Below are 13,654 nucleotides of genomic sequence, written 5' to 3'. Positions count from 1 at the left end.
CTTTCTTAGACCATTTTGTGGGTTTTATTTTGTTTTGTGTTTTTTTTTTTCCATTTTGTTGAAGACGTTCATGTCTTCTTTCACACCTCGAATTGGATGATTCAGACCTTTTTAACCTTACACTTTTGAGGATATATTTTTTTCTTGTTTTCATTTGTTTATGTTGACTTGAAATAAAGTATGTGAAAGTACTTTTGCTGGGAGGGAGTGAAACAGGATAGTGAGGTCTGCCTTACCTGGCTGCCACCAGGGGCTGATTCCAAAATAGAGCATCACAAGAGAGGTCTTCAAGATGACTAGGGAGTCAGCAATAAGCTACAGATTTGAAATGAGAACTTGAAAGACAGCTGTCAACTGGATAAAGAAATCTCAAGAGTAACCAGACTCCACCAACTAGAGCCCATAGGAAGAAGGGAAATTGTAGAAACGAAACAAGGACTCTCAGTATAGAACAAATGAGTGTGGTGGAAGACGTGTTGCTAGATCCAGTTCAAGACCGACCTAATCACAAGCTAATCACAAACACTGAATTCCAGCCTGACATTTTCCTATTATTTTAGTGTTTGTGATTCCCAAAATTAAAGGCTGGACCTTAGATGGCAAAACTAGGCTGGAAAATATTACGGGCAATTCAGAAAAATTATTGCTTTATTGCTTTAACTACCAACTTTATGAAATGCTGTGACCTCTTAGAACTGGCTCTATTATTACTGCTGCTCTTTTATTTCACTGGCCTATTTATATCAATATGTTATATATTTAAACAAGTCTTGATCTTTATAAATTTCATTTTTAAGTCTCATTTGGACTTGGAAGTCAGAACCAGATGGAATATGTTTTTCAGGCTTTCAGTGAAAACTAAGGCCCATTGTAGATTAGGTGGGGAAAAATAGATAAAGCCCTATTGAAGTCTTATGTTTATCAATATAAAAAAGAAAGAAAATATCACTTTAGTGCTTTCTTTGTTCTAAGATCTCTGTTTCTAAGGACAGAAAGCCCTGGAGCTCTGGTATTTTCAGAGCATATCTTTCAGGGACTTCCCTTCCACTTGTCACCTGCACTTTCTTCCATCCTTTTTACTCCTTAATAGAAGAAACTGAATGAGGATGTTTTGGTGCAAGACTTCCTCTCTAATTTTCTCAATATTCTTATTTCTCTATTTTGCTATTTGTTTGAGATTCTTCTTTCCCCACTCCCACAAAGACTCCTACTTTGACATCAGTCCAGGTCCACTTACAATGGCCAAAACTTCGTGTTGGTGATGTTAGGCCTTAAACATCCTTCAAAGAACCTTCTTACCTAGAATAACAAAGCTAATGACCTTTTCACCTGTAACACTTTCTTAATGTCAACCCCTTAGGGTGGCAGAGCAAGTTAGAGGGTGAAAAATGCTTTCACACACCCTCCCATTTCATCTTCACCCTGACCTGTAAACTCAACGGGGCAGGCTTCTCCTTTAACAAATAAGCAACCTGGGGATCAGGAAAGGATCCAGGCAAACCAAATCCAGCTGTCTCAGCCCTAGGCCTGGATTCCATATACCATGCAACTGCCTTTTAGGTTCCTTCAAGTCATTTTCAGTGTTGTTAAATGGTATAATCAGATTTGCATTTCAAAAAGATACGTGGGAGATCTATTTAAGAGAGGCAAGTTTGCAAGTACGGAGGTCCTGTAGTTAGAAGTCTCAGCGTGGCATGATGCAGATCTCAACTAGCTCAGTGGTGACGCAAAGAGAAAATATTTGGGGAGTAGACATGGCATGTAAAACGCTACCAAACTGTGAAGCCCCTTTACCAAAACAAACATTAATTAGGTTAGAGCTAACCCTGTTGCCCAGTTAACCTTTATCTGATGATGCAAAGGAAACTTTCAACATCACAAAATGCCTTTAAGTTATCAATACCAAATGTCATGTACTAAAGACATACAGAAGTGAAAGTTAATAAAGATATATCTTTATTCATCAGAGATTTGCTAATTGGAAGAATTGAGCACAGAATTGGAAAGCAACAAATTAGTATAAGAAAGACTTAAAAAGCCTTGGTCTTCATTTGCATTCACTCTCCTACAGTATTTCACCTTCTCTCCTTTCTTCCTTTTTTTAAATTTAAAGATTATTTATTTATTCATGGGAGACACAGAGAGACAGAGAGGCAGAGACACAGGCAGAGGGAGAAGCAGGCTCCACGCAGGGAGCCCGACATGGGACTGGATCCCAGGACCCCCAAGGACAGAGGCTCAACCACTGAGCCACCCTGGGGCCCCCACCTTTTCTCCTTTCTTAACACGTCCTGTCAACCGCTGGCCTTTCTTTTAAGTAAAGACACAGTGGAGGCCATGAAGACAACCAGAGGAGATCTGCTTCATCTTTCCCTTTCCAGGGTCCCTCGTCCGTACATCTGCACCCACATACTCTGCTATCCCTCCTGGAGGGGAAGACGTGTCCCCACCTCTGAGACCAACCACTACACCTGCATGAAAATCCATCCCTTCTCAGGACTGTTGTCTGATTGTCCTCCTTCTCTCACACATACACTTGCTCCTCTCCATCCGTCATTCCTGTCAGCACACAGTGATGCCTCGACTACAGAAAAATCCCTTTCTTGACTCTACATCCTTATCCCACAGATGCCCCGCTCTGTGTTGCCTCATCAGCAGCTCTGTACAAGACTGTCCCCAGCGTTTGCCGTTTCCACTCACCTCCTAATCTGTTCTCAGTCTCCTCTCATGGGATTTAGTATTCACCATGCTCCACAGTAGCTCATTTAGCCCAAGCCAGTGTTTCTAATTTACAGGTGAGAAATAAATTTCTCATCTTTTAGGCATTTAATAAGAAACAAGTTTAAATTATTTATGTGAATTTGCATAAAATAATTAAAATTAAATATATTGAGAAGAATAAAAGTATTTTTGTTTATAACTATGGGATGATTGATCTGATAGAAGATAGAAGTTTCCTGAAGTCTGGCATAGTAACTTGCCCCTATCAGTTCTGGCATGCATGATACCAAACTAAATAAGCATTTTTCCTTTTCATTTTTCTTCTTTTCTTCCTCTTATCCTCCCTTCTCTCATTTCTTCTTTCCTTATTGTATTTCCCTGTTGCTTCTTTTTCCTAATCAACCAGTATCTTTGGTTCTAGGTCAGGAGGGACTGAATAAAATCAGTCAGATTTCAATGATGGCCATAGAATTGTGCCTCAACATAGTAGCATCATATTAATCTCTTAAATTATTTTTTAGTTGTGCAGCACATAAATTACGTGTGACTTCTAAAGAAGCTTTGTCAAGCTTTAGCAAACCAGTTTAATTATGAAAAATTAAATTTTCTGTAATGATCTCTTCTCTGGAGTGCTTAATGTAAAATTACATTTACTCAGTCATGAACTTGGTTCTTAGATTTTCATGTGTTTTTTAGAATTTTAAATCATTATGTGTAAGTGTAATTTCAGCCTTCCTTTAGTTTTTGGCATCTAAATCACTTAAAAATTCAAAATTATCAGTAGAATTGTACCTCTTTTAATTAAAATGAAACAAAAATAATGGATTTCCTCCCTAAAATCTGAACACATCTTACTGCATTGTGGCACTGATACATATACACAATCTGTGTTAGTTTTATAAACAGCAGACCAGAATGCTACTTCTTTTGCTCTAGCATTTCCATAATATGATGTAATGGTGTAATTATTATTCATATAACAAATATCCTCACATTATAATATGAATAAAAGGAAAATATTTCTTATTCTTATTTTTCTTTAAAATCCTACTGAGGTTTCTAGGGAAATATTGGAAAGTGTAAAAGAGAACATGACTATGGCTCAGAAAACCACAGCTTGGAACTGTCTGAGTCTCTAGGAACTGTTAGCAACTCCCATCATTTAAATTCAACTTATATGTGGGAAAGGCACAGGAGAGGTAAACTGGCATATAAAAGGCAAAATAGACAAGTTGTACCAATCAAAGTACATGGAGAGTTTTGATTTAAAAATTCTTTCTACTAAGGGGAATGTTTCCTTCATTGGAAAATAAAGTTCAGCCTTTTGGTGATAATGAAATAGTAAGCTATGCAAATTACTCAGAATAAAAAAAATGTTTATATTTGAAAAAAAATTACTGTTTATAATTTGATGATTGGGGTGCCTGGGTGGCTCAGTCAGTTAAGCATCTGCCTTCAACTCAGGTCATGATCCCAGGGTCCTGGGATGAAGCCCCACGAGAAGCCTGCTGCAGGGAGGCTGCTGCTCCCTCTCCCTCTGCCTGCCACTCCCCTTGTTTGTGCTCCTTCTCTCTCTGTCAAATAAATAAATAAAATCTTTATAATTTGGTGATCAAAATAATTTTAGTTACAGTAAATATATTGAATGTTATCACCGATAAGTCTTTTTCCTATGTAAACAAAGTGGAAAAAAATTAATCTCCCAAGAATTACTTTGTCATTCTACCCATTTAGAAAAGAAAGAACAAAAGAAAAGAAAAGAAAGAACACTGAATACTAGATTGATACTAGCTATAAAATAGAAAAAAAATGCATTCAAGATTTTGAAAAAAAATCAGATTAAGTTCTACATAAAATTTGTGTATTATTTTTCAATTTTAGAATAATTTAAGGTTAGAACCAGTATATATATATATATATGGGTCATATTTAAGCTTAGAAGTTTCCTTCTTTTTGTTGATACAATCTGGTGTTTTAGGGACTGCATATTTTATTTCAGATTTGATGCATGTGGAGGTTTCTATTCATACATGTTTATATTATATTTAATGTTTATGCTACACTTAAATGAGTCACTCTATATATCTGTCAAAGAAATATACTAGAGAGCTACATGGTGAGGACACTGGGAATCATGCATAGACTGGGATAGGTACTGCTATGTTGTGGAAAAAATGAAAGAAAGAAACCCACCTTAACAATTGCAGAATATATGCTAATATAGAAAAAAATAGTAAAAAGTTTGAAGGCAGATTTGGGGAGAATTAAAAGTAGATCTAGGGATCCCTGGGTGGCGCAGCGGTTTGGCGCCTGCCTTTGGCCCAGGGCGCAATTCTGGAGACCCCGGATCGAATCCCACGTCGGGCTCCCGGTGCATGGAGCCTGCTTCTCCCTCTGCCTATGTCTCTGCCTCTTTCTCTCTCTCCCTGTGTGACTATCATAAAATAAATTAAAAAAAAAAGTAGATCTAGGGTTGTTTAGTAATACAACCAAAATCTGAGATGTAGAAAATTATGTGAAAAAAAATTATCTTAGAATTTATTAATAGCATTATTGACATCTTAGTAGTCATCTTTCCGTAGGTAAAGCTATGGTTACAAATGACTTGAAAATCTCAGAGGCTTATAGCATCAGTGGCATAATTCTTGCTCTCATGTCTTACTCTCAGCTGTGGTTCTGCTCAGAATATCATTTCATTCTGGGCTTGGTTAAAGGAACCACTTCTATTCTGAAATATGATTTTTTTCTCATGCAAAGGGAAAGAGCAAGAAAGTAGAAATCCACATGATGACTTTTATATAGCTTCTAATTTCCATTCACATTTCAATGGCAAAAGCAAGTCACAAGACCAACAATGATATTATGGAACTCAATGAAAACATGGCTATGGAAAGGAATATATGGTCCTTTTCTTGGACAGGGTAGAAAAATAATGGGAAAAAATTAAACAGTCTATGATAAGTTTCATAACCCAATACTGTCTTCCATGGAGAATGTGAGACTATAAGTAAGTTTGAAAAGTTAGGGCAAATGCATGTCAGAGGTCAGTCATTTAACAATGACAGGCATGAGTCTTTATTAGTACTAAAATCTCTGGCTTTTGCCATAGAAATTAACCAAACCGAGTAGGACAGCAGTGTAAAGTCAAACTAATTTTAAAAAGGAATGTGAATTTGGCAGCATAGGTAGAAGCATGATATATGACAATAAAAATGTAAAATATGACCAGTAATAGTCAAAAATATATTTTAATAAAGTTCCTAAACTGTTCATGAAGCAATAAAGATGGGTATTGTCATTCTTAAAGCAATCACCAAAATAATAACATAAAAAGTATAACCAAAAAAATAAGAGAAATAAAATCAAATGAATTAAATAGAATATTTGACTCACCAAAGCAAAACAAAACAGAAAGAAAAGAGAGGAACCCAAAAAGACTGGCCAAATATGAATCAAGCACCAAGATGGTAGACTTACAACCAAACATATCACTAATTGCATTAAAGTGAATGGACTAAATGCCCTGATTAAACGCAGACGTATTCAGGTTGGATAAAAAAAAAAAAAAGATCAAGATCCATCTCTATATTGTTTTCAAGAAATGCTCTTTAAACATGTTAACACATTGGGTATAAGTGGATAGAAACAATAAGCAAATAAAAAGCTGATGTGGCTAAAGATCTGAACAAAGTTGACTTCAAGATGAATAGTGTTACCAGAGATTAAAAGGGGCATTTCATAATGATAAAAGGGTCACTTCTTTAAGAAGACACTAGACTACTAAATGTTTATACATCTAATAGCAAAGCTTCTAAATACAGGACAAAACAAAAGAACAAAAGCAAAAGAGAACTGGAAACAATTTTACAGTCATTGAGAGAGATTTTAACACTCCTTTCTCCGGAGAAGATAGAACAATTAAACAAAAGCTCAGTATAGTTATGGATGATGTGCACAATACTAACCATCAACTTAAACTCATTAACATTTATAGAAACTCACTCCTCAAAAGAGGTTACAACTCCAAAGATGCATATGAAATATTCAAAAAGATAGACCAGGTTCTGAGCCATAAAACAATTCTCAATAAATTTCAAAGGATTTAAATTAAACAGAATATGTTCTTCATCCACGATAGAGTTATTAAACATAAATAAAGTAATATAACTTGGAAAACCCTCAAATAGTTGGAAGTTAAAAACCTACTTACTAAACTATCAATGGATCAGGGAAACAAAACCTCAAAGGGTATTAAGGGTATTATAATGTGTATTTTGAACATGAACACATGGAAACACAATTTATCCATATTTGTGGGTTGCAGCTAAAATGGTCTTTAGAAGAAAGTTTTTAGATTTAAATGACTATCTTAGAAATGAGAAAGGCATAAAATCAAGCTTTCATTTTAAGAAACTAGAAAAGTAATAAATTAAACTTTAGGTATATGGCACAAAGGAAATTATAAAAATCAATAAAATAGAAAAAATCAATAAAATAGAAAATTTAAACAGCCTTAAATAAAGAAATCAAATCATACTATCATACTCAAACTCTTTCATAAAATAAAGGAAATGGGCACACTTCCAGCTCATATCATGAGACAATTTTAAGTCTGATACTAAGACCAAACAAAAACAATATAAGGAAAAGAAAATTACAGCCAGTCTATCTTATGAACATAGATTTTTAAAAATTGAACAAAATATTGTCAAATGCAATTCGGCGTTACATAAAAGGATTATATGCCATGATTAAGTTTGACTTATCCCAAGAATGAGAGGTTGACTTAACATAGGAAAATCAATCAACATATTTCACTACATTCATAGGTCAAGGGAGAAAAATCATGTTCATAGGGGAAAAACAGAGACAGAACCTCAACCTCTACTTCACATAATCTGACAGCTTTCACATCTGACAGAAATTGATACCCAACATACATTAAAAATTCCTACAACTCGAGAATAAAAAGAGAAACAAGTATATTTTTACCTTAAAAAACCCAGTTATACCATATTTGTCCAAGAGATATAAAAACTAATATGCACAAAAAGTTTCCTACAAGAATGTTTATGGATGCTTTATTAATAAATACACAGTTATTGTTTCTGGCTAATAACTAAAAACAATCATGCCTTTCAACAAGAAAATGAATAAACAGGCTGTGACATATTCATTCCTTTGAATATCAAGCAGTTAAGAGAAATAAACTACTGATACGCACAACCACTTGAGTTCATCTCAAAAACCATTGGGCACAATAACTCAATATTGTGGGATTCCATTGATGTGATTTCTAAAATAATGAAAACAAATCGGTGGTGACAAAAAATAAGACCACTGATCTATGTAAAGAGAGAATGTAGCAAGAGGGTAATGGCTGGGACGGAGCACAGAGGAGCCCTCTGGGAGGTAGACTTGTTCCTTGTCCTGAAATGCATTCTTCCAAATTGAAAAATAGACTTTAAGATCTGAGCATTTCAAATACAAATTCTACTGCAATTTTTAGCAAAGTAAGTGGCGTTGACCCTTCTGTACATTATATTTCACTGTGTTTTCGCAAATAACCTAACACAGGTTAGGATGTCCTAAGAGACCCCGGAGCCACTCTGGTGGGTCAGGGAGAGAACAGGGCACACGTTCTTCACGCTGGCACGTCCAGTGTGAACACCCAGATGGGTCCAGAATAAGGTGAAAGTAAAAGAACTTTGGTGACCTCCTGATGAAACCAGTGGGGCAAAGAGCATTGAGAGGGAAGTAATTTGATTATCTCTTAGAATCTCCCAATCCAGAATCCTAAAGGATTAAATCCGTCCTAACCATCGGGCAGCACAGTTGATAAAATAGGCTTTCAGGAGCTCTCCGTCCTTCACCCGTCACATTTCCCTCAGTCACCTGCTGAAATCTAAGTTTCTATAAGATAAAGGGAAATAATGATTTTACTTCCCAAAATGAAAGGATTCAAATGCAAACACGTAGCAGAAATACTGCTTTAGGATAAATGAATTTTATTCCCGGATAATCAGTGGGTGAACACAAGTGATTAAGAACTGACCCTTCTCATTTCTGGTAATATAGAAAGAACGAGAAGAAAACACAGTCCGATTCAATACGCACTGGCTGAGCATCTTCCGTGGGCTACATCAGTGGTTTTCAAGCTTTTATGACTGTGACCTTTAGTAAGAAATGGAATTTATGTCGCAGCTCTGTGTAGATGGACATACGGGTAGCTAAAGCGGTGTCATGAAAGAAGGCCTGTACTTGCTAAATGAGATGCACTCGGTGTTTTCTGTTCTAGTATATTGTTTCGTGTCTACAGAAACTCTGGTGAGGGACCCACTAACTCTGCTTCTCGATCCACTAATAAGTGGCCACTTGTGGTTTGCAGACCGCGGTCGCTCCTTGCTCCCCCGAATGTGGTCTGCGGACCTGCTGCTCCTGGAGCGGTGTGACCTCGGGCACCCCTGACCCCAACTGGATCAGAATCTGCCTTCTGATCACACGCCCAGGTGCTCGGCACCTGGAAGCCGTCCCCGGGCCTGCATAGAGATGCCGGAGGCCGCCGGGGCCTTCCAGGGCTCCTTAGGGCCGAGAGGGGATGAGACCTAAGGGCTCCTTAGGTCTTACACAGGGATGGTCCCTTTTTTAAGAATATACATATCCAAGCATCAAAGTTACAAATTCAGTATCTCCGAGGATATCCCAGAGCAGTTATACCAAAAAAAGAAAAAAAAAACTATAAATAAATGAACAAACAAAATTCACCAGAGTTACTGAGCCCCATTAAGAACCACTAGTCAACTTGGTGAGATGAAAATGGCCTGATTTGTTTATCTCGAAGGTGCAAGCCTGGAATCGGGGGGTGGCTCAGTGGGTTAAGTGTCTGCCTTCAGCTTGGGTCCTGCTCCCAGGTCCTGGGATCAAGCCCCACTGAGCGGGGAGCCTGCTGCTCTCCTCACCTGCTCCGCCTGCCGCTCCCCCTGCTGTGCTCGCTCCCTCTCTCTCTGTCTGGCAAATTAATAACATCTTTAAACAAAAACAAACAAAAAAGGGGCAAGCCTGTGCTTCAGGTTCATGGAAGGACTTGATTTTGGTTTTCATCGTGGATGACTTCCCAGGATGTGTACTGATGGAGGCCCTGCTGCTGCTGCTACTTCTGAATTTGCTGCTTTTCCCCCTTATGGGAGAATTTGCAAACATCTTCATTCTGCCAATAACTGTCCATCTACAGAAATGTACTGTGACTTCCGGTGGAAATGGATTCGTTGTGCTGGGGGAGCACGACCCCCCCACCTCCAGGGTGCTCCCAGCAGGTTCCTGACCAAGGATCTCCTGCAGGAGAGCAGGGGGCGGCCTTTAAGGGACTAGGGGGACTCATTAAGGACCTTGGCGTGGCGTAGGTCATACTTCCTGAGTGGTGGCCAGTTTCAGTCTGGAAGCTGCTAATCTTGCTCACACTAAAAGGCTCTCTCCCATTAGCAGCTTCTGTGTTGCATTAATAATAAGAAAGTAATAAAGAGGCCGCAGCTGCTCCATGTCCCCCGAGGAGAGGCCGAGCTTCCTTCTCGTCCCCGTGGCCCACTCTAACCATCCTGCCTGTGTTAAAGTCATAGAGTGCGTAATAAGTGCTGTCTGTTCCTTCAAAGGCTGAAACGCCTTCTTCGTTCTGGGGAGGTGCGCCTTTTTCTGAAGACTTCCAAATCTAAAACTAGACCATCTATACTTTTGCAATTGAGGTTGATCTGTTTAAATCGTGACTTTTTTGAAATGGAAGTGCAAACCATCAAGAACAGGGAGAAAAGAATTGCTTCAGAAAAAACTCTTTCTTTCTTTCCTTGAAAAACTATAAAACAGAGAACTCTCCTAGATGTCTTTCTGCCTTTGTGTGTGTGTGTGTGTGTGTGTGTGTGTATCAAATTGCTTGTCTGCATAGCAGTAAATTAAAGAAAACCAAAGAGTAAGACCTCTGCTTTTGTAGGTAATAAAAACTCTCTTGCTAATAGACAAAGAAGCAATGAGGGAAATATCATATTTAGACAAAGTAAGTAGGATTGGATTTGTTAGTTTCAGGGTGCATGTTAATGCATGTGTCCTTATTAAAGATGTTTTTAGGGTTCATAAAGATTGGAGCCAATGTCATATTTAATTGCTTATGTTCTCTTTCTATTGAAAATACCTAGCCTTTGGCAGAAGTACACTTTTTAAAGATCGTCTTGATTTAAACATCTGTTTTTAAGTATATGATCTGTCCACAGAATAAAATTATCTATATAGTAGTTAGGTTGCTGCAATTTTTCATCAATAACCAAAACTGTTTTTACTTTCAACTGCTTATTTCTTAGTTGGGTAAATAGTAATCTATCCTCTCAAAAGTGGTGCTCAGATTTTCATTCCTTGGGGTGAAAATACTTGAGTTCAACTTACACTATTACGTCCTGATTTTGAAAACTTAATTTTATAATCAAGTTATGTATTGCTTATTTCCATACTTGTAATTTACGGGAGAAAAAAAGACCAATATCCATAATCATCATCAGTGAGATAGCGTATTTTTAAAATAAAATATATGTTCACAACTGTCCTAGAGGATATCACTATGATAGGCTCTGTGCAATAGTTATATAAAATACAAGAAATTATAAACCAACTGAAAGCTGTTTTCTAAAAACTTAACATCAATATATTTTCCTTTTAAGTACTAAACACCTTGAGGAAAAACAAAGAAGACATATCTGACAAGTCGGTACTGCCCATCTAAATTTCTTTTAATTAAAAAAAAAAGCTTTTGAATGAAAAAAATCTATAACTTAGGAAAGAGAAAATGCTAAATATTGTTTATAAAGTAAGCACTAGATGTTTCCTCTAGGCAAGTAACAGTCTAAATCCCTTTTAATTAATAACCCTTTCATATGGTCTATTCATTAACCAAGCTTTTTTGATAAATCCAGTAAACCCTCTTGTTCGTTGTTTCATTCTGCTTGTAAAAAGCTGAAGTGTTTACTACATCCTAATAGGCGGCATATTATTGCCAGTGTTTTCCTTAAATTGAGGGAAGAGAGGAGGTGAATGAGACGTTCTTTGAAGACCTAAAAGCAAACAGGTCTGTTAGAAAAGAGGCAGCTTTGGTACAGAATAGTCTTAGAGTGCTGGTATTGAGCATACTTACCTGAATGCTTCTGGTTTACTTTCTTCCTTATTCCAGTTCATGAAGGCTCAGGAGAAACCAGTCAGAAGGAGACTTCAACCTGTGACATTTGCCAATTTGGTGCAGAATGTGATGAAGATGCCGAGGATGTCTGGTAACGTGTTCTTCTTATTCTTTAAACAAATGGTATAGCAATAACTAACCTCTTTTTACTCCACCAACCATCTCTTAAAAGACGTTTTCAGCATTTTGTCTTATCCAGTTCCTAAGGGGGGAAAAGGAGGGCCATAATAACAGTAAGTAATTTCTGAAGCTGAATTAAGAGCTGGACTAACCATGCAACTGCTAAGAGCATTACTTGATGAGATACATTTAAGATACCACTTAGACCCCCAAATACTGTCGATTAAGTGATGGAAACATACGCATCAGAGATCTCTCAACAACCGTGCTCAATAAACAATGGATGGTTGCTATCTGCTTTCTAAGATGGTGACTCTGGGTCCCTGCAGAGGATTTATTTAAGAGTGTATGCCGATGCACACCCATAGCTGATTTGGGAAGGTGGTAAAGGAAGGAATGACTTCTGGGCTTATTTCTAGGATCAGCTTCTTCCTTCATGTGAGCCATACTCAGCGTCTGTAAAGGTATTCTGAACAAATAATGAATAACATTTATTATTGTGCATGAGTCCCAAAATGTTAGTGTTCTGGGCATCGCTGGGTATTGGTTCTGCCCTCATCATACCCAAAGGGAACAACCCAGAGTTCAGACTGAGGTCTTTGTGGGCATGATGGTGGAAAGAGGCTGCATTCCCCTTCATTTACACACCTCACTTTACACACATATCTTTCAGGAAAACAGCCAAGTGCCCTTTGCTTTCTTCATTATGCAGACTATGTTTGTCTAGAGGAGAGTTTTTTTTTAAGATTTATTTATTCATTTATTTATGATAGAGAGAGAGAGAGAGGCAGAGACACAGGAGGAGGGAGAAGCAGGCTCCATGCAGGGAGCCTGACCTGGGACTCGATCCCAGGACTCCAGAATCACTCCCTGGGCCAAAGGCAGGCATTAAACCACTAAGCCACCCAGGGATCCCCGTCTAGACTTAATGATCATTTTGATCAAGTTGACTAAGATTAAATCCTAAATGTTCTCCCCACACACACAAAAAAAAGAAATAGTAATTATGTGATGTGTTGGGATTGTTAGTTAGCACTATGGTGGTAATACTATTGCGATATATAAGCACATTAAATCAACACGTTGTACACCTCAAATTCATACAGTTATGTGTCAATTATGTTTCAGTAGAGTTTGAGGGAGAAAAAAATAATTTTAATCAAACTTTTGTGAGTGGAGGGAACAATTCATCTAAGGGACAAGCAGAAAAAGCTGAAAGCAAGATAATTTTGGCAAGAGTGAAACAGTCTGCACTTAAAACATTTTAGGGATTTTTAAGGATTCCAAGGGAGCAACTGGAGTTCTTAGGGTAAATTAATCAGGTACTTACAGGTAAAGATCATAGCCCTGTAAAATAGCCACCCTTTAACCAAGGCAGACATCAGTGGCATTTCTGTACCTGTCAAATATTTCTCACCAATGGGCAGCTAGCAGCCAGTTGAGAGTTTACGTACTGGTTTAACCATCCTGAGGTAAATCCATATTTTCCTAAGAACATCTTGGACATCTTAATGGCTAATGAACATATGGTTCCCAAACCCAGCTGATCATCAGAATCACTTTGGAAATTTTTTAAACACACTAATTTTTTAGTTCCACTCCAAA

General features: G+C 37.6%; 1 protein-coding gene across 1 annotated transcript in view; it reads left to right on the top strand.

Moving 5' to 3' along the window:
- The window catches only part of TMEFF2 (transmembrane protein with EGF like and two follistatin like domains 2), a 220,706-nt gene that overhangs the window by 116,037 nt on the left and 91,015 nt on the right, over positions 1-13,654 (top strand). The window contains exon 5 of the mRNA XM_055345631.1: positions 11,924-12,020. Within this exon, the coding sequence (XP_055201606.1) occupies positions 11,924-12,020 (97 nt within the window). The remainder of the gene's footprint in view (positions 1-11,923; positions 12,021-13,654) is intronic.

The sequence above is a fragment of the Nyctereutes procyonoides genome, unplaced genomic scaffold, assembly GCF_905146905.1.
Source record: "Nyctereutes procyonoides isolate TBG_1078 unplaced genomic scaffold, NYPRO_anot_genome, whole genome shotgun sequence".
Classification (NCBI taxonomy): Eukaryota; Metazoa; Chordata; class Mammalia; order Carnivora; family Canidae; genus Nyctereutes; species Nyctereutes procyonoides.
This window is presented reverse-complemented; position numbering and strand designations above follow the sequence as displayed.